Below are 21,470 nucleotides of genomic sequence, written 5' to 3' on the forward strand. Positions count from 1 at the left end.
GCCAGCTGTGGCATGTGCTGCTCCTGCTGCTGCTGCTGCTGCTGCGAGTGTCGCTGCTTGTAAGGAAATTGGCAGCACTTGGACAGTATTAAAAATTGCACTTGAGGAAATTAAAAGTTGCATTCAAATGCCTTGCACGAGCGTAAAAATTAATATCCGCTCTTGCAACGCTGCATTGTTGTGCCTCGACTCTGTGCAGCAAGTAAATTTTCTTTAGGTGCACAAATGCTTTTCAGATTAGCCGCCTGCATAGTGCAATTATATTTAATGTCGGGTTGCGACTTTACAATCCGCTGGGCTTAGCTGCAAAGCGAGTTTAATGCTCAACAAATTAAACGAGTAGCGCAGAATTTACAAAAAAAGTATGCAATGAAATAATTATCAAATACATAGAATGCGCACCAAAGTATGCAACAAGGTTGAATCACTTTATTTTTGAGACAAATCTAGCATGACTAACCCATTTATTAACTAATCAGCAAATCCTATTTTTGAACACAGAAGCTAATGAGGAAAAATATGTACTTCATGACTTGGTGATATCATATGATGTCTTCATGCATAGCAACTGAAACTATCCTTGGAAAGCAAGACAATAATCTACAAATCCATGCTTAGTTTCAATTGCAACAACAGCTACAAATAAATATAAAGAGAATTACAATTGCATGCTTACTGCTTAGTTAACTTTATTTTGAAAAACGAAAATCACTTAACTTATTTGATATTCATAAATGGCTTTATTGTCTAATATCCCAATTGATTAACTTTAATATGTGTTACATTGTTATACTAACGGTGTAATTGTCTAAACGTAAAGTACAAATAAGGCAGCAATGGCAGCGGCAAAGGACAAGCCCGTTGAGGCATACAAAATGGCGCAAGTTGTCTCCATCCAGGCAACCAGAGGTCCAATGCAGAGCGATACGATGAGCTGGGCTATGAACACCATGCTGCTAATAATGGCCACATCAGTGCCCAAGCCGCGAGCCTGTTTGAGAGGAACTGTCTCGCCATTATGCACACGGAACTGCAACAAAGCAATAGGAAGGAAGAGAGAGAGAGAGAGGGAGAGAGTTAGAGCGTAAATATTATACGATCGCTTGGGCATACGTACACAATTCTTGGCGTGATAGTTGGCCACCAGAATGAAGGGCAAGGTGAAGAGCGTGCCATAGAGTATGCCGGCGGAAGTGCTGAAGACCAAAACGCCCCACTTGGTGGGCCACAGGCCGAGTATGAGCATGCCCACGCCGTAGTAAACAATGCCGCTGATATAGACGACCTTGGTGCTAAAGCAGAGAAGAGAAACTGATGCAAATGTGGAATGAAGATGGAAGATCGACTTACCCAAACCACTTCATCAGCTTGGTCACGGACAGCGAGTACATGGAGCAGGAGAAGGCGTAGATGGACATGCCCCAGCAGCCGAAGCGCACGCCGGCTTCATAGAGCATGGCCTTCTCCGAGCCAGGCGCTGCTGTGGGATCGCCGTGGAACACCGCCTCGCCAACAAAGTCCGTAAAGTACAAGCAATAGGTGACATGACCCATCCAGCAGAAGAGGTTGGTCAGCGCCAGCATGCGCATGGAGTAGGGCATGATGAAGATGCTCTTCAAATAGGCGCGCAGCGAAACCGGCGGCTCGGGCTCCGATGTGGATGTCTCCACATCCAGTCCGCTCTTGGCCGGCAACGTGGGCAAGTAGCTGTTCTGATAGCTGCCCTGGAGTGCTTCAGTGCTCTTGTTGCTCGCCTGCATTTGCTGCTCGAGCGTGGAGGTCTCCTGTATGTAGTAGACGGCATTGTTATTCTCTTACACTCACCAATGTCGCCTCAGGACAGCGGACCAAGCAGCTCAATCAAGCGTTCCATGAGATCAAAGGAGGTATCTCGCGAAAGGTCAAAACGGTTATGAAATAACAGACCACAAAGATAATGGTCACCAGGCTAAAGACTGTGGGTATGTTGCCACCCAGAAAGTTTCCGATTTGTGTGTGCTCCCAGTCGATGCCGCCAATGCCGTAGCCAATGGTGCCGCCAAAGCCTGCAAACAGCGTGAACATTGTGAGCGCCTTGGGCTGCTCCTCGGGCAGACACATATCCAGCAGGTATGTGCGTGCGGGTGTCTGGCAGGTGTCCGCATCAAAATCCAGCAGCACCATGCCCAATATAGTCAAAATAACGGCGTACTTAAAATTGCTAGCCGAGGGACCTGCTGGCGACTCGCCGGCAACCAGAGCCGCCACAGCGGCAGTGCCGTCGCTGATGCTGTCCAAGCTACTATTAAGCGCCATTGCGGTGTAGTTATAGCCCTCATCGCCCAGCCAGGCGCCCAGCTCTTTGCCATAGGGCACGAGTATGAGGCCGAGAAAGATGCCAAAGGAGAGAATAGAAATGATGGGGCGACGACGACCCCAGCGCAGCTTGCAGCGATCGCTGATGCTGCCCAGCAGCGGGGATACAAAGAAGCCAATGAGTGGCGAGAGACCCCAGGCCATGGTCATGTGCTTGTGATCGATGCCAATCTGCAGCAGAATGGGCGACACAAAGCTCGTCTCGGCCGCATAGGCAAACTCAATGGCCATGGCAATGGCGGAGAGGCGAAAGAGCTCGAAGCGCGTCTTGCGGCGAAACACGTGCGAGTAGTCCGCATCCTGTGTCTTGGCATGAGTCTCGCGCTGCTTCAGCAGATACTTGATCATGGGATTCTTGGCAGACGACAGCTGCGCAGCCTGCGTAGAGTCAGCAACGACACCCACCATGCTGAGACTGATTTGAGTGCACAAGTAAAGCTGCAAGTAAAACAAAGAACGCACTTGATTAGCCTAAAGATTTGAGCCACGACAAAGCGCGTGCCAAATGCATACAAAGCACACAATTCAGCCCAAGACATTGAACCCCATCAATGCTCAAGATGCGTGTCGCGGCACGTACATTAATTGAAATACGACGGCATCAAAAGATATAATTATCTCAAGCTAAAAACGAACTCAAATTGCAAGCAGCTGCTTATCATGAGCTTGCAATTGAATTATAAACAAAACGTACTATATTTTAATTAAACACATTGACTTACTTTCGATCTTGGCTACATATATAAAATATCACAGTATGTATTAGTATTGTGCTCATTCGCGTTATCACTGCCCTGGCTCATAATTTCAAATACTATTTAGCTCGCTTTAGATTATATCACTTATGCTGCGGCATTTATAGATCGCTCAGTTAATTAATTCATTAATGCTGAACGGTATTTGCGTGTTCAAAGGCAGCCGCAGCCGCAGCTCGTAGATCCAAAACGTCGCGTGTGCAACTCGCAACTGAGACAAGCTCGAGACAGCTCATTGACCAAATCTTAAGACCTGCGGCCAACGACGCGTCGTTAGCTCTAGCTGCTGGTTATTTATTTATTTTCATTTTTTGTCTGTCTGTCTGTCTGTCTGTCTGTTTGTGTGCATATAACAAAAAGCCAATTTATATATAAGCACTCAGCCCAATTACAATTGTCAAACAATAATTGAGCTGAGGCATTGCAGCCAGTGTGGGTGTGTGAACAAAGTAAGTCATAGAAATTAGTTAATAGTAGTATATGCAACAACAATTGTATGTGTGTATATTTTCTGCAAAATTCGTAATCAGCCAAGTGGCTACAATAGGTCAAAACATGTTGTTGTTTATCATGCTCAAGATCATTGACATCAATTGGCGATGGCTTAGTTTAGTTTGGTTTAGTTTGACAAAATGCGAAATTATTGGGTCAAGGTCAAGTTTGCTGTGGCTTAAAGCTTGCACTTGGACTCGGAACTCGTGGCGGAAGCAATTCACGTTCTTAACTAATTGGCAATATCTAAAGGCAATAATTTACATATTGACCATAAACTTGACACAATGCTGTGTTTATTTCGCACGTATGTATTTATTATTAATAAGCTCTTTTCAATTTCAATTTGTTGCTATTGTGCCGTAATTAAACTGAGCGTTTTGAGAGAGTTCTGTAATACATGTGAATTTGCTGCTGATATTGTTTCTTGGTACTATACAAATGTGTGCCTATGAATAGTCGATTACCTCAAGTGCAATTTTTAAGTTAATGAAACTTCAACACGACACTCAATAATTACGAATAATTTCAGCAAAAGTTATTACACACATACTTATGTAGCTCTCAATGGGACAAAGTCTTTGTATGCTGGACTCACCTTTACAATGTCTTTGAACGAATGTTTTTATGTTTCTTTGGATTTTATGTGCTTGCTTTAACTTCACTTAATGATGGGTATTTTCTTTTTCAGATTTTCTTTTTAGTGTCAATAAACTGTAATCCGTTAAAGTTTTTCTTTTGCACAGATTGTTGAACATAAAATAGATTTCAGTTTTTTTCAATTTCAATTGTTTCTGCTGTTGTTGCTTGGAGCGAGCGTGGGCGTGGCACTTGTGGATAGGCGGTGGCAATGAATTCACTCTCATAACTTTACCCATGCAATTGAAGGCACAATGTTAACGAATCGATTTTTGATTTTTATAAAAAGTTTTTGCTTTATCTCACGCACTAGTAGTTTATTTTATTGACTTATTGTTAGATTAATAATGCTTGATCAAGATACGCGTGAAAGAAGAAAGCTTCTTCGATTTTTTTATTTATTTTTGTTGTGGTATTTTTGTTGTTTTAATTCACTGACATTGCCGCTAGCCGTAGGCGACAGCAGCTGTTTACTCTCTCGTTGGTTTGCACACGCTGAAATTTTTGGCAAGACATGAAAATTGCTTTTCTTTTGACAATTTGCGTAAGTCGTCAATGCGTGGGCGACGACGGCACAGCAAAACAAATTGAAAACCCAACAAATCTACAAGTAACTTTTTATTTTTTTCAAAACAAAATTTGCGTATTTTTCCAAGCGACTTTGATGCTATTTTCGTCTTCCTTGTTGGCTCTGCACACAGATTTTCGTCTGTTTCGAAATTCAAGCGATCTTCAGATGATCTCCTCTCCTAGCTGGCGGCTTTACGACTGAAGAGGCTGCCGCCTCGGCACATGAATTTATACACTGGCCGCCTATGCTGCATAGCATACGCACAATCGTCTCGCTCTCTATCTCTCTGAGTGTACACTGAGCGAAAAGAGCGATAAGTGTCCAGCCATCTGCCTGCCCAATATTTACGTTTGATAAGCATTTTGTCTTAGTGTAGCTGTAGTTGCTCTCAAATGCTCGCGCGCGCTCTCTTTGCACTATCTCTGCTACGCTCTCGCTCTTAATCGCCGATTGCTGCCCTAACGGAGTCTATCTATTTCCTTTCTTTGTTTTCAGCTGTGCTGTCCCAGTCTTTGGCTTTGTTTATTTACGTCATTGTGTGCATATCTTGGTTGCCATTGCATTTTATCTAAATTGCTTGCATTAGCATAGTAATTAGCAAATATTTTGCAATAACCCAGCACATTTAATAAGCCACAGCAGCAGCACTAGCTGGTATCACTTCTTGTTCTACTGATGGCTGCCCAGACAGCTCTTGGCCTGTTTCGAACTCCTAAGCTAGGAATAAATCTGAAACGAGTTTAGCACTGGAGCAAAGGCGCTGACAGGTTTTAGAGCCAGCGAACATAGTAGGAAATGTACAAACATATGCTGAGCATAACAAGCGGCTTTATCTGAATCTGAGAAGCTGTCTTTGGCATTGCACAGTGAGGCAAGTGTGTTGTTTGTTTGTTTGCCCAAGCGCTGTGCCCATGTTTGAATGGGAAATTCCATGCAATAATTGATTCCACATGTATTCATGTATATTTGCATATATTTCTCAGTTGTCTTATCAGCAACTGGTCAAAATACTTGAATTTTCTATAAATATTAAATTATTATTGGTGCAGTGATTTGAATCGTTTGCTGGCATTGAAATTTGATTTGATATGAATTAAACGGAGCTCTCCCATTTCTGTGCCAAAGTGACGCACACAATTGGCAGCAAGGTTCTGATTGTGAAAGACTACGCTACACTGCTCAACACAGAAACCAAACCAACAAGTGCACAAGTGTTGAATTAAGCGCAATAGTCACAGCTTAGTTTGTTTAATAAACTCTCGATTAAGCTAACTTGGCTAACTCAATACAGTGTGTGTGTGTATTTAGATTTGTGTGCACGTGTCCTTCTAGCTAGTGTATATGCCAATATCTCAGTCTGAATTTTTGAAGCTATATTTGATTTAACTATTAGCTGTCTGCATTTATATATGTACATATATATTTCTAGTCTCATTTGTGAATCACAATGCTCAACGCTAGACAACAAGAGCAGCAATGTGTGATAACTTGAACTGCTCAGCGAGCACGTAAATGCTCTGGAGCATTTTGAATTTTAATGTAGCTAAGATTTGTAGTCAGCTATCAAAATTATATGAAGACAATGTGTTAATTTGTTTTGCTTTTCTTTATAACTCTCTCAGTGAGATTTTTGACAGTCGTCGGCATCTCATTAGAATGCAAATGCTGAAGTTTGTATGCAGTCAATGTCACTTTCATGCACAGCTGAGACTCTGACAACCCTTCACACATACTATGTATGTATGTACATAAGTAAGTATATAAATGTATGTGCATTTGCTTACAAATACTACGCGATTTGTTAAAATTAGCAGAATCTAGCTTGTTGTACAGTTTATTAAATCGATTAGCACAAATTTGCGACTTTTGGCAGCAGCGACAAAAATCTTAACGCAACTGTGCCGAAGAAATACAAAATAATATTATGTAAAAATTATATGCCGAGTCATTGACTTCGCTAAGCATAATTGACTCTCGCTCTCGTTAGGTCTCTGCCGCTGCCGCTGTCTCTGTTTCTGTCGCTGCCTCTCTGCCTATTCGTACGTATGTGTGTTAGTTTGTGGTTGTGGTTATTGTAGCTCAAAAAACGAGACACCATAAACCGGTAAACGCACCGCAATCTGCGTTAGTTGCAAATTTACGCTAACTGCAAGCCCGTATTTTCATAGAGTGTCATCATATTGTTTTCTATTTTAGAGTCACTACTGATAAGCTCACACTAATTTATCTATTTAAGTCCCAGCGCCTGTTTTACGGTTTGTTTGCCCACAGCTCACAACATAAATTCTAATTGCTGTTGATACACAAATCTGGCAGCTTGATAAAAAAATATAACTTTAAGCACCAAGCAGCATGTGCCTCATAAAAAGACAAAAATTACAGACTACTACTATTAACACTACATAATTGTAATAAATCAGAATATGTGCAGAAGCTTGCGTAGGCACAGCTAATTGCTACGACACGTGTGTACATATAGCAATCAGCTTTATGTTGCGCTTAACCACCAGATAAAGTGTGGAGCATGCTTTTGTGCAGCGCATAAAATTCATAATTTCTCAATAAATAATTCGAATTTAAAAAATATTTTCAAATGTGATAATGGTGTTGTCAATGTTAGTAAAAGAAGAAGACGCTGCATACTAAAAAGCAAATATATTAGATTACAAATTGAATTAATGCATTAAGTATGTTATTTATTATTGTATTTATTTGTTTGCTGTGTCAACAATCCCGAAAAATAGGCACAGTTTTGTGGAATTTATCAAATAAATAAATTATTATATTGCATAACATAAAGCCATGCTCAGATACTGTTTACTTACGTTTGCCGTTACTATTTTTGTCTTAATATGAGATAATAGTATTATTATTGTATTGAAATGTATGTGTAAAGCAGTTTTATATTTGCTAAATAAAATTATACAAATTTTAAATTAAAACCACTTCTTCTACTTGAAGCTATCGTATTAATTTTATTATTACTATTATTATAGTATAGTTTATATAGTTATATAGTTAAAGTTGCCAGCAAAATATTTATTTTGCACTTTTCTATTTGCTAAATAAAATAATACAAATTTTAAATTTAAAAAACCACTACTTCTACTTAAGCTCTACAAGCTTTAGTTCTAATATTAAAAGTACATTGTCCAGCGGCAGTGTAAGGGACAGACTTAGAGAGGGAATAAATCATTTGACATCAAAGAACGCAGCAAATGAATAATTTTGCAAGCTGTCAATGCATAAAGATCGAATTCGTTTCGTTTCATTCTTCATTCTGTATTCTGTATTCTGTATTCCCCCTGCTGATGGCTCTTTTGACTCTCTTTTGAGCTCCTCTCGCGCGCGACTATAAAAGTGAGCAGCTCTTGTTGATTTTATGCCAGACGCTTTGACCAAATCGCCGGCTTAAGTGCGAGCAATCAAAGAGGAAAGAGTGATTGAGCAATGGAAAAATCATAAAGCAAGTGACAGTATTAGCAGAAAGTTTGCCAACAGCATTATTATATTGTTGGCTGTAGTGACATACTTAGTGTATAATTTATGTTTTGTGCACTTGTTCGATTTGCGGAAAATTCAACGATTCGATGAAATCTCAGAAATTATTTGAAAGGTTGGTGCCTTGGACATAATTGGCAATAAATTGTCGGTGTCTGTGAGCTCAATTGCCGGCGGATGAAACTGAATAAAATGCTGCAATTTTATAAAGCGATTGCGTCAGCTGGATAAACTGAACCTACAATGACCGCAGCCCATCCATCCCCGATGGCCAGAGCTAACAGACAGCGTGGCCCTCTGGGCTTGCACCGAGTTTTGAATTTCAATATTTATTGTTTTTATTGCCAGGCGCCGTCCAGCGTCGCCGCCGAGCGAACTCGAGAAGTGTTTGTGAAATAATGTTTAGACTAATTTTATGATTTTATTTAAAAGCTTGCCACATAGCAACAACAGCAGCAGGCATAGCAGCAGCACCAGCACCATGCAGCAAGACTTAAAGCGGCAAGCAAGCAGAGTAAGCTCAAATAAAATATTATATATGTTGGCTATGCTTAAAAGCAAATATTATCTTACAGAACGCTATGGACGACAGCATTGAAACGCTGCTGAAGCCGCCACCAGCACCAGCGACGGCTTCTTTGAGGTGCAGCGAGCCGCAACAGCCACGGGATAATTGGGGCAACTCGCTGGAATTTCTAATGTCCTGCATAGCGCTAAGCGTGGGCCTGGGCAATGTTTGGCGCTTTCCCTTTACGGCGCTGGAGAACGGCGGCGGTGCCTTTCTCATACCCTATCTGGTGGTGCTGCTGCTGGTGGGCAAGCCAATCTACTACATGGAAATGCTGCTGGGCCAGTTCTCAAGCCGTGGCATTGTGCAGGTCTTCGACCTTGCCCCACTCATGCGTGGAGTGGGCTATGCGCAGCTCCTATCGCTCGCCGTGCTGGCCACCTATTATGCCGCGATTATGGCTCTGACGCTGCGCTACTTCTTCGACTCGTTTGCCACGCTGCTGCCTTGGAGCTACTGTCGTGCCGAGTGGGGCAGCGGCTGTGTGAGCGCTGCTGGGCAGCAGCAGCATCACTTGCAATTCGGGCAGAACTTTAGCAGCTCCACGCAGTTGTATCTGCAACGCATTGTGCTGAATGAAACGGAGACGCTGGAGCAGGGCATTGGCTATCCCAGTGGTAATTTGAGTCTGATGCTGGCGCTGTCCTGGCTAACGGTCACGCTCATCATCATACGCGGCGTTAGAAGCAGCGGCAAGGCCTCCTATGTGCTGGCGCTCTTCCCCTATGTGGTGATGCTCATACTCTTGGTGCGCGCCCTGAGTCTGCCCGGCGCCTACAATGGCGTCATGTATTTTCTAACGCCGCAGTGGGACAAGCTGCTGGAGCCTGTGGTCTGGTATAATGCCGTTACACAGGTGTTCTTCTCGCTGGCCATTTGCTTTGGCGTCATCATTATGTACTCGTCCTACAATCGCCTTCGGGCACAACATTTACCGCGATGCGCACATTGTGACCGGGCTGGACACCTTCACCTCGCTGCTATCGGGCGTCATCATCTTTGGCATTCTGGGCAACTTTGGCGCACGAGTCGGGCACGCAAGGACATTGCCAGCGTAGTGAAGGGCGGGTCCTGGTCTGGCGTTCATCAGGTTATCCAGAGGCCATAGCCAAGTTCAAGCTAATGCCGCAGGTTTTCTCGCTGCTGTTCTTTCTCATGCTCTTTCTGCTCGGCGTGGGCAGCAACGTGGGCATGGTCAGCTGCATTATGAGTGTGCTCAAGGATCGTTTTGTGCACACCAAGCTCTGGCTAATTGTGCTTTGCATATCGCTGCTAGGCTTCCTTGTTGGTTTGCTCTACATTACGCCCGGCGGACAGCACATTGTGACTCTCTTGGATTTCCATGGTGTTACATTCGTATCACTTGTGGCGGCCATTTTCGAGCTTATTGCTGTTGGCTGGGTCTACGGTGCGTATGAGTAGCCAAATATTATTAAATGCAATGCATAAACAGTTGCAACTTGCAGGTACCAAACGTCTCTGCGCGGATGCCGAGTATATGCTCAACATAAAAACTTCTTATTACTATCGCATTTGCTGGTCCATAGTGACGCCCTTGGTCATGATCGTCATCCTGGTCTACACCTTGTGCAGCATGCGTCCCCTAAGCTACAACGGGCAGGTCTTGCCGCTGCCCTATAGAGGTAAGAACGTGGCACATTGACTAAGCATATAATATAACTTGTTGCTTAGTGTTTGGTTGGTGCCTCTCCGGCCTCATTACTGGTCAACTGCTTTACTGGGCTTGCTACGCCATTCATCAGCAGCCAGCGGGTTCGCTCGGGATGCGCATACGCCAGGCAATGCGACCCTTGGCAGATTGGGGTCCTTTGGAAGCTAAGCAGCTGCAGGACTATCAGCTGTTCAGAGCTAACAAAGCAGCTAGCGCGCGTCCCAAAGATCGTCGTGGACTTTATCATTCTTTTGTTGATCGCATATTAAGCTAAGCTAACTTTCATTTAAATATATTGTAAATTGTTATAACAATCGTGAGAGTGCTTGATGATTAAAATATAAATTATATAAAGCAAATGATTGAGCAAATCGAATCTGTGTCCAAGTTTTGCTGCCATATAAATTGCATTTTGCAGAATTAAAGTGTAAATCCTATAAATTACTTACGGCTTTCTCGATATTGACTTAACCAGCTCAACCATATGCCTGTTAAAATCAATTAAAGCTTGCTTTGTCTACTTGGCTCTTTTTTCTTGCTCCAAATACTCAGTCTAAGCATTTTTAAAATATTTAAAAGCAAACAATTAGCAAATGTTGATGCCACTGTCACTGCTGCTGCTGCTGCAGTTGTCAGGGCCTCACTTTTGCTTCAGTTGCCACTTGAAACTCATTGGTTGGTTTGCTGCACAGACAATTATTTGAGTTTCAATTTGTTTTTACCAGTCGACATGCATATTGCATACAGCACTTGGCATTGTTTTAGTTGTTGTCCATCTTGGCATCTTTATTCGCCAGCTTTGCTTGCTGTAGTTGAAAATTAATATGTCAGCGTTCAGTCTCTCTCACTCTCTTCGCTCTCTCTATCTCTCCTCTGGGGCGCAAGTGTCATAATTAAAAGTTATATATTTCGAATTCGTTTGGCTGTCTAACGAATGCAAGGCCCAATGAATTTGTTGCTTGAGCTTGAGCTGGAGCAACAAAGTTATCAAGCGCAGGCCCAACTGCGTTGACATACCAATGACAGTGCCTAGCAGTGTACATATAGCAGTAACACGCATACGCCATGTATGCCATGGCCAGCCAAAGCAGACGAGGCAAGTCAACAGTTAGCAGCCAGCAGCATTGGCAGGGAAATTAAAAAAGTTGCGCGGCAAATGCCAGAGCGCCTGTTATCGAAGCCTGCAAAGAAACAATAACAATAAGCGGCGCATGCAGAAAACAAATGCAAAAAATAAAAACGCAGCCAAAGTTTAATAAAATGCACCTTCAAGTAGCAGGCATTCTGGCCCCCGGGGGGTAGCGCCATGCCATTACTGCAGCTAATGAAATAACTTTGTGGCGCTTATCGCAAGTTGCTCCAACGGAATGCGCTGGCAACATAAAGAGCAGTTTGCCAGGTTGCCATCGAAGCCTTAAATAAGATGCAACAAAACAACAATTAAAAGTGTTTGCCAATATTAAAAGCATGAATAATTTGGCAAAACTTATGGCTTAAAGCAGCGCAAATTGTTTGCAAATTAATTGCAAATTGTTTCAGCTATAAAACTCGAATTTATATTTCTTTTTTTAAAGTTGCATTCGATATGCAAAACTTTGCAATTATACACTTTGAAAATTTGATATAAAATGGAGGAGGGTATTAACAAGATTTGCAAATGGATGTAACAGGTAAAAGGAGGAGTGGCAGAGCTTTTAATGTGTGTATTATAATAATGATCAGTAAGACAAAGTGAGTGTGTCTATCCGTCTGACCAGCAAGAGCTCTGAAGCTGAAAGTGTTCAAAGCACCAAAATGTAATAAAAAGGTTTGAAAAAATGATTCAGATAAATTCGATAATAATACTTGGGTTAGATTAAATTACATAAATTATAAATATATATTTATGAATAAACTACATAAATCACATGTATGTATGTGTAGTCAATTATGAACTGGCAACAACAAATGTGTGCCGTAATTACTCAATTACTCAAATCATTAATAACTTATTTGTATACAAAATATAAAGCGCACTGATTCTTTAGTTAGTCATAGTCAAACGTTATTCAAAGGCAAACGATACTCTAAGCTTTACCAACACGCTGCAGAATTTACATTGGAGGTATATATTGTTCTGTCCCTTGTGACTTTACCTAAGAGGACCGACGCTCTAAGCCATCGAATCTACTGCGTGGCTATGTACGATTTATAACAATACTGATAGGCGCATAGATATTCGCTACTTTCCTCGAGTACATGTTACAACAAAATGATATTTTGCTGTAGTGCTTTAAATTATAAATAAGCTTCGCATACGCGAAGACATTAACGGGCTGTTCAATTCATTTACTGATCGGCTTACATATCTGTTTATTGATGGTGGTAATTTGTACATATGTAAATATTATATTTAAAGCCTCCAATTATTATTACAGATTGAACAAATTTTCTGCTTGGAATCAATCGACGCGTGTGAGAAGTCATTCAAGTCAATAAGATATTTTTATATTGCTATATAAATGCATACACTTTATTAAGTGTTTATTATTTTTATTACTTTACATTGGCAGTAATTTTATAAAATATAGTTTAATTTGATTTCTAAATCACCGAATCACCAGAAAAACAAGCTAATAGCGACTTAACTTAAGACAGATCAACATATATTTAGAGAATAAGTGCTGTGGAGATACCATAGATCAAACTTATTTATTTAATTCTCTGACTAAAATGATTTTTAACGCATTGTTTATTTAAAATTCAGCATACGCAAGCCTGTTCTCGAGCGACGCCGATAATTTCAGTTTAATCAGATAACTAAGTTCGAAAAACTTAAGCTGCAGGCTCATGACGCTTAAGTCAATCCAGTCAAGAAGTGCAGCAAACTTTGTCGTGCTTCCTTAGTCAAAGTGTATCAAAAAGCTGGTTGCGTTCAACTTTTATGCATGCTTGCTATTTAAATTGTTAAAGCTGCCGCTTAAATTGACAACAGCAACCGTTTTTATGCACTGCAGCTAACGAATTTGACTAAAGCGCCGCTTGCCTTAATTAAATTAACAAATTTTCATGTTGACTCTGGGGTCTGCGTAAAATCTGCTAAAAATGCTCGTCATGCGTGCCGAGCTGCTGTTACTGCTGCTGCTGCTGCTGCTGTTGGGCTGGGCTGGCTCTTGGGCTGTTGCTGAAAATCGCTTTATGTCGTTTTACAAATTTTGCCTTCCTGCCGTTTTGGCGAGTGCGGCGACAACGTTTGTTGGGGCTGCACCTGGATGAGATTTGCATTTTGCATGCAGCGTAGCCTGTTTGGCTCTTGCGCTCTTGCGCTTTTGCTTTGCTGCTGTTAATGGCCGGCATTTTACTCAAGTTATATTCGGCATGGGGCGCCACCGCATGTGCTCTCTGGCTATTAAAGTTGCTGCAACTGCCGCTGACGATTTGATTTGTGTAAGCCAAAGCCAAAGCCAAAGCCAAAAAAAATGCCTCAAAGCCATCAGCTACAAAACGCTTCCTTTATTGTAATCTGTATTTAAGTGGCTTTCTTTTGTGCGCTGTGTGTGCTTTTAGATATATGTATATTTTTTCCGACTTTTCGCATATAGTTGGCTTTGGCTTTTGCTTTTTACGTTTTGTGTTTTTGCACTTTTTGCACCTTTCAATTTGGCACACTTTTCTTGGCGACCATGGCTGCAATTTTTCGGCTAACTGGCGCTCGTTTGAAATGCTAATATGCAACTTTGATGCGATTGGCGTTGCCGGCAATTGCCAGACAATTTTATTTTCGTAACGCTTATGCTGCAAGATAAGAACGAAACGGTTGCTCTCTCTCTCTCTATCTCTGTCTCTGTCTCTATCTCTAACAAGGGGAAGCAATTTCAGAGCGCGCAACGCTAGACTGCACAATAAAGACCCTCGCCTGGGTCTGTCCGTCCGTCCGTCCGTCTGGCTGCGGCTCCCTAGCTAACGTGAGCTCAACGGACTGCTGACTAATGGCAGCAGTTGGCCAAAACTTTGAAGGCCATGTCTCTGCTGCACGAAACTTAATTATTATTTTATGAACTTTAATAAACAACGCTCGCCAGGGCTGCACAGCCCTTTGCCTCATTGTTGTGCTGCTTGTTAATGGTCTGCTGAGCAGTCTTAAGAGCTCCCAGGCTAAGTTTAAAAGTCGCCGTTCAATAGCCCCCCCACCTAGTTCTCAAATTGCGTTGCGTATACGAGCTGTTGGCCACTGTGAGCGATTTACTTGCAACAGCTCTTACTTCCACTCACACACACAGAGGCAAATTGATTGCCACGTCGACGCGCTTGCAATACAGCATGCAATTTTCATGCCTTTACCCTCCCACAACTCAGCTCGTGTCGCCCCAAAAACGTGCCATAATTTTTTGTAGCCACTGTGCTGCTCCTGCCTGCCTTGGCTGCCTGGCTGGCTGGCTGGCTTGCTTTTTAGCTTTATTGCCGTGGCAGGCAGCGCATGCAAATACGGTAAACGTAAAAATTTCCATACAAACTGCTGCAGTTTGCAGCGCCCATGCACGTTGCATGCCTCAACTCACCAACCCATCCCCCCAGCCGTGCTGCCACGGCAATTCAAGTGCAAATATGTTGGCACGCCGCACTTGAGTGTCAAGTTCTGTGCGCATGAAACGCAATTGTTATGAATTGGCCGTCTAGGCATTGCCCATAGCCAACAGCAAATAACAATTGGACCAATGCACACTCACACACACAGAAACACACACACACACACATATGCATGCATGCAATATGGTATGCAAATGGATAGATCAAATAGACGCCTCATGCTGATTGTTTGGCCCCAGCATTTAAATGCGTATTTGCAGTGCTAGAAATTTGTTTTAAAAGCCGAGTGTATCCATTTCCATTTCCAGAGCACAGCTGCCAAAGCGAATTAAGCGCTTTGGCGCACAATGAGATTACACTTTGATCTGTGCCAGCAGATAGTGCTTATTGCTTTGTGACTTACTAGCACAGGTTGTTGCATCTGTGTGTGTGTGTGTGATATCTTGATAATGCCATAAAAGATTGCAAAATGCTTAGTTGGCAACAACGAAACAAGCGAGCAAACTGCAGATACATTGCCTGGCTATATTTGGAGCAATTAAAGGCGGCAATTGCTCTATTTGCGGTTAAATAAATATTTTGTCAAGTGCATGACGAGTTCGGTCCAAGCAATATGCGCTTAGTATAAAAGCTTGACAGCTTTATCTGCCCGTTGTTATTGTTTGTGCCACACACTCACACACAGACATACATACAAAGAGTGCACGCTTAAGCCGCAGCTGCAGCCATCAAAAGTGTTAAGTTTACTCAGTGCAAGGCGCACAACATGTAGAACTTTTGTGGATGTGGCAACAGCTGGACTTGGCCTCACACACACACACACACAAGCACACAGAACGTTGATTGGCCAGCGCCGGAAAAAGAAGTTATAACCATCAAGGCGGATGCGGATGTGGCACAGACGTTTCCGTTCGCACCACACACAAATTTGAGCAGCATGCATAAAAAATAACGAAAATAAAAAAAATAAACCTGCAAAATGAAATAATTTGCTCATGCACATGCAATTCTCACCCACACCCACACCCACTCCAGTCCGCCTCGACTTGCCTTGCCTTGGCTTGCTCGCCTCAGAGCTGTCAAATAAAATCATTTTGCATTGCAAATACGAGCGGAGTGGAGCAGAGCAGAGCAGAGCGGCGTTGAGTTGACTACCGTAGTAGCTTGCAGCGCAGTGCGTTTAGCGGCTAACCGCAAAGCACTTGTAATCAAAATATTAAAGAATTTCCTTATGGCTGTTGCGGTTTTGTGCTTTGTGCCTCTTGTACAGAAATTGCTCAATTTTGTAACATTTGTTCCACTTGCTAGACTTCTAATTGAATCTACAGCAGCGTTCAGTTCAGTTCAGCTCCAGTTTCAGTTTCAGTTTCTCATGCGACTTTGTTGTGGCTTTCTTTCAACAATGTTTCTAGTTGGCGTCGGCAACGCTATGGCAAGGCCATAAAAATGGCAACACGTGCTCATAAAACTAACATTACAAGCCGACATTTTAGCATTTCCCTTTGCTTTAACACGCATCGCCAGCTCGTTCGCTTGGCTGGGCCTTTCTTTGCCACAGCCTTTGCCTCAGACTTTGCCTTTGCCTTTGCCTTGAGGTTGTATTCGTATCTCCAGTTTTGTTTGCATCTCTGGCAGCAATCTAGCAGCTGCTAAATGGCGTGCAAAATTCACAAGACTATGCACACAACTAATATCGGCGCCTCAGCTTCAACATATTGCTAATTACAAATTAATGGCAGTCGAGAATCGCATATGTTAGTTTATTTGAGTTCACATATAACAAATTAATATATCATAGTGTTAGAATAATTATTGTAAATTTTGTTGATTTTTATTTGTGATGTGTAGGCTTTTGAAAGTGCGTAGTATTACGTATACGTATATTATTAAATTGTTAATTTTTTAATTTTGGTATTTGGTAGAAATTTGCAATATTTATGTTTGTAATAAATATAAAAATTGTTAGAAATTTTTTGACAACCCTTCTCTCCAATTTACCAACATAGACCAGGACTTATTATTACGTATACGTACATTACTATATACTAATCTTTTAATAAATTTGGTATTTGTATATAAATAATATTGAAATTGTTAATTTATAGTCAATCTATTGTAGGCCTATAGAAATAAAAATAAAAATTAAAATCAGCTGGACCCACAGATCAGCTGGGTCGATAAGCTGATAAGCTCTGTATCGATCGGGCACTTAGAGGACCTAGCCCTGGTTCTACTTCGTCCCTGGGCGCTTTAAGCATCTAGCCCTGGGCGCTTCCCGTCCCTGACTCACTCTCTTTCCTTCCGGGCATCGTGCCGAACAGACGCGTATTAGATTAAAAAAGCCCTGATTAAATCTTTTAAATTTGGAATCATCTTGCAAATAAACGTGAAGTAAACTAAAAACTTAAATTGTGTTGGTGGTTTATTGTACAACTGTGACTAACGTTGGAGGAAATCTAACCCGCTCTCTCGCTCAACCGCCTACCGCCCAAACTGACGTAAAAGATTGCCACCGCTCGGCCAACAGTAGCGTAGCTTGACCCACAAAGATCTTGTGGGCCCACCAAACGGCTAATTTGTGCTACAATATATATATTATATTAAATTTGTTACTTGTATGTAAATTATTAATAGAGTTGCAAATTTAAAAAGAAACTTCATGTCCATCTTAAGCCCATAGATATGTATTCTTGGCGCATGTATAATTTCCAAAAGGAAAAGTTGCTCCAGCTATAACAGAAAAAGATAAATTTATATTTAAGTTTGTGGATTAGAACTCACTGTGAAGTCGAATACTCGATGATAATTTACGAAATGAAAATGACAAAAACTTTGTGACACTTTTGATTTGGCATCCAAGCTGGCAAAAATGACGCAATAGAGAACAGTGGTAAGTAAGATCACGAGCTGTATTTGGTTGAGAGATGACGTCATATAGACCAAATACCAGTACAAAAGTGCGCAAAGCCATTGGAAGCCAAAGTGTTGCATCAACTGAGTGGCAAGTGCATAAATTCTGTTGCGCATGCGCACAAGCTTCACTGTGTTGTTGTGTAAGTGACAAACCAAATCATAGGGCTGTTCTCCATGCAGCGCCTGAGCCTGCCAGACGTTACGCAGCTTCTTGGAAATGCTCCAAGTGTATTGCTGCAGTGCCTCCAAATATGCGTTAAGTACGATTATTAGACAAACATGCAAGCTGACCAGCAGCTGATGGGTGCACAAGAAGCATATACACAGCCATATGGTCAGCGCTTGCCATATTTTATTTCTAAATAAATCATAGACATCCATGTTTGCAATTCCCGCAATTATGCTATGCAGTAAACTCAATAGCACGAGCAACAGCAATGTCAAATGTTTCAATTGAAATATACACCGCTGGCGTCCTAACACTTGACTCAGCTGATCATGCAGCAGCTGCATATCCTGCAAAAGTCGCCGAAATCTGTCATTATGGTTAAAAATATGAATGCGTAGCAGCATTTGCATAAGACTTGCTAATATATAACAGAGCGGGATCTTTTCGAACCAAAGAGAAACAACAGGCATCGCCAGTAAGTTCAAAGTCATCGACACAAGCAAAACAACTGCATAGCGACGCATGTGCTTCGATGGATAAAAGCGCCGCAGACTATCAATATAGCTAAATTCACACAGGCCCGTAAATTCAGCCATGAACAAAATAAAACGCAGTACGAAATAAACACCACGCTGACATAGACTGTGTGTCTGCATTAAGCCAAAGTTCAATATCAACTGACAGCTAATAGTTGTGTATAGGTTACCATCAATATGAATAATGAGTGCACTCACAAGTTAAAACCCATATAAAGTGTTCAACATCAGTGTTGCCAATTTGGCCTTTTTCCGGATATATAAATCCGTTTTATATATTTTGTTACAAAAGTAAAAAGTAAGTAAAATGCGACTTTTGCGTCACGGACAGATGGAGATACGGCAGACCCCACAAAGTATACCATCTTGATCAGACTGTCGAGCTGAGTCGATATAGCCAGGACTATCCCCAGATTTCTCTTAATTGGAGGTTTATCCGTGTCCATCTTTAAAATTTTGAATTTGAATAAGGTTGCAATATTTATATAAGCAATGCCAACTGCTTGAAAGATAAAAACCTGCGTTTTTTAATTGTGTATTAGTGGGGTTAATTTGCATTTGCTAAGGGAGGCGCATGCACAAATCACCGAAAAATTCCTTTTCGAAATAAAATTTAACCCAAAAGCATAAAAATTTTAATTTTGTGTAGGCACTAAATAAATTATTTGTTCACCTTTTAAAAGCTTTAAATAGATTTTATTTTTTTATACATATATATAACAAATATTCATAGGATTTATTTCAACTTCAGCATACATTAGCTTTATAAATTTCATAGCTTTATCCAATTCCATAATTTCAACAAAATTTTGTTGGTGGTATTGTTAGTGTGGTATTCTGATGGTTAGTATTCTGATCTGTGTTTTAGGCTTTTTAGCTGTCTTCTGTAGTCGGTGGTTGGCAGAGCTATTTAAAAAAAGTATTGAAAGGATATCCATGTAGCAGCTGTTTTTGCGAAAATGGCAAACGATATGAATTTGAATAAAAATTTCATATCAATCTTATAGCCATAGACATGCGTTTCCAGGGGATCAATGATCTCAGAAATGAACAATCGCTCCAACTGTAAAATGGAGTGTGGTATATGCATTTGAATATTAATTTATTTCACTTACAGCTTGTTCAATTTTGCGGTTACATGCAATCAAATGGAAATTCCGAAAGCTACGCGACAGCTTATATTGTGCAGACAGTTGGGTAAAAATGAAGCAATTGAGCGCCATACCAAGCATATAGATTGCCAGATTTCGCGGGAACAGAAACAAAAATTGCATGTAGTAAAACGAAAAGAGCCAATATAGTTGAAAGTGTTGTGTCACTCGCTGAGTATATTCAAACAGTTTGTTGCGTAATATTGCAAGCTCTTCGATCCTACGCTGCAAGTTGTCAACCCAATCATCAGGTGGATGTCCCTGTTCATACCATAATATACTTATATGAGACAGGCGCTTCATGTGCTCTTGCAAAGCCTCATAGCATGCAAGTAGCACAATGAACAGATATATACTGATGCTGATATGCATATGACAACATATAGATCGGCTGATGCGCTGCCAGAGCATTACAAAGTAAAGAGATATCGGACAATCTCGCAATACTCCGGAGAAAAGCCACACATGTGATATAAGTTCGTGTATTAAAGCACCGAACGTCAGCAGAAACATCAATAAATGTCTTGGTCTAAAAATATATTCTTGTTGTATCACAGTCTTGAGCCGATCATAGAGCTGTAGCATCTCATTTAGCAGTTGGCGAGATTTGTTTAATGAAAAAAGCACATATATTCCCAATATTGGTAAGACCGAGCACGGCAACTGTCCCAAAATGACACACCTTAAGCAAAAACATCGAGTCCAAGTTCTGCTTCAACTGACAGATTAACTATGAATAGAAGTTAAACGAACGTTGTATATATTATGCAGCTAAATGACATAGTCACACTTGTAATATTAGTTGTTTGTATATCAATATTATTCATTAAGTGTAAGCTCTGTATTTCAATTAACAGTTATGCATTATATTTCTTGTAATAGTTTTTCACTGAGCACTTCAATTATATTTAATGATCAGAAAAAATAACAATATATCAAAAATTGTACATTTGAATTCATTAATATGGGCGCCAGTAGTTGTTTCGGCAGAGCGCGAAGCTTCAATCTTACGAATAAAAAATATAATATAAATAAGCTTATTAAATGAATTAATTATTTGCGTATTTGAAATTCAATGCGATCAGAAGCATGGTAACGCAAGAATTAACAAGTGGACAAATTAAAGTTGGGCGCAATCAACTTTTATAAACACTTTGACTAGAACATCGCAACAAACATACGCATGCACTCACACACACATACACACAAAACAGCTAACTCGACACAACTCAACTTTTCGCTGTAGCGTCAGCAAGCGTACCCCGCTGTCTATATTTCATATTAGAATAACTCCTAAGTTATTAATTCGAACTATCTAAAATTTTCGAAATCTGTGAAAAACATGGCAAAGAGTAATTGCTATTTATTTCAAATTTTTAAATATTTTCTCATTGTTCAATATCGTTTTAATCAATTTGCGGGGGCGGGTGAAGGAAATAAAAAAAATAAAATAAAAGCGTTCGGGTTTAGATATACGAGTACCTATATATCAAATTTGGTTGCTCTAGCTCTTTTAGTTGCTGAGAAACAATCGCTCATACATACAGACGGACGGACAAACGGACAGACGGACATGGCTATA

At 41.0% G+C, this 21,470-nt stretch overlaps 2 protein-coding genes across 2 annotated transcripts; one reads left to right on the top strand and one right to left on the bottom strand.

Annotated features, from left to right (window-relative positions):
* Nucleotides 1–710: 710 nt before the first annotated feature.
* On the bottom strand, nucleotides 711–5,011 carry LOC108600795 (proton-associated sugar transporter A). The gene is given in 5 exon segments (XM_033293639.1): nucleotides 711–1,030; nucleotides 1,118–1,292; nucleotides 1,351–1,811; nucleotides 1,849–2,793; nucleotides 4,201–5,011. Coding segments are annotated over 4 exon segments (1,773 nt in total). The 5' UTR covers nucleotides 2,764–2,793; nucleotides 4,201–5,011; the 3' UTR covers nucleotides 711–808.
* A 3,778-nt stretch (nucleotides 5,012–8,789) lies between these two features.
* LOC108598864 (sodium-dependent nutrient amino acid transporter 1) lies at nucleotides 8,790–10,827 on the top strand. The gene is given in 6 exon segments (XM_017985621.2): nucleotides 8,790–8,827; nucleotides 8,889–9,797; nucleotides 9,799–9,969; nucleotides 9,971–10,289; nucleotides 10,348–10,524; nucleotides 10,574–10,827. Coding segments are annotated over 6 exon segments (1,863 nt in total). The 5' UTR covers nucleotides 8,790–8,794.
* Nucleotides 10,828–21,470: the final 10,643 nt, after the last annotated feature.

This window comes from Drosophila busckii, chromosome 3L (genome assembly GCF_011750605.1).
Source record: "Drosophila busckii strain San Diego stock center, stock number 13000-0081.31 chromosome 3L, ASM1175060v1, whole genome shotgun sequence".
Classification (NCBI taxonomy): Eukaryota; Metazoa; Arthropoda; class Insecta; order Diptera; family Drosophilidae; genus Drosophila; species Drosophila busckii.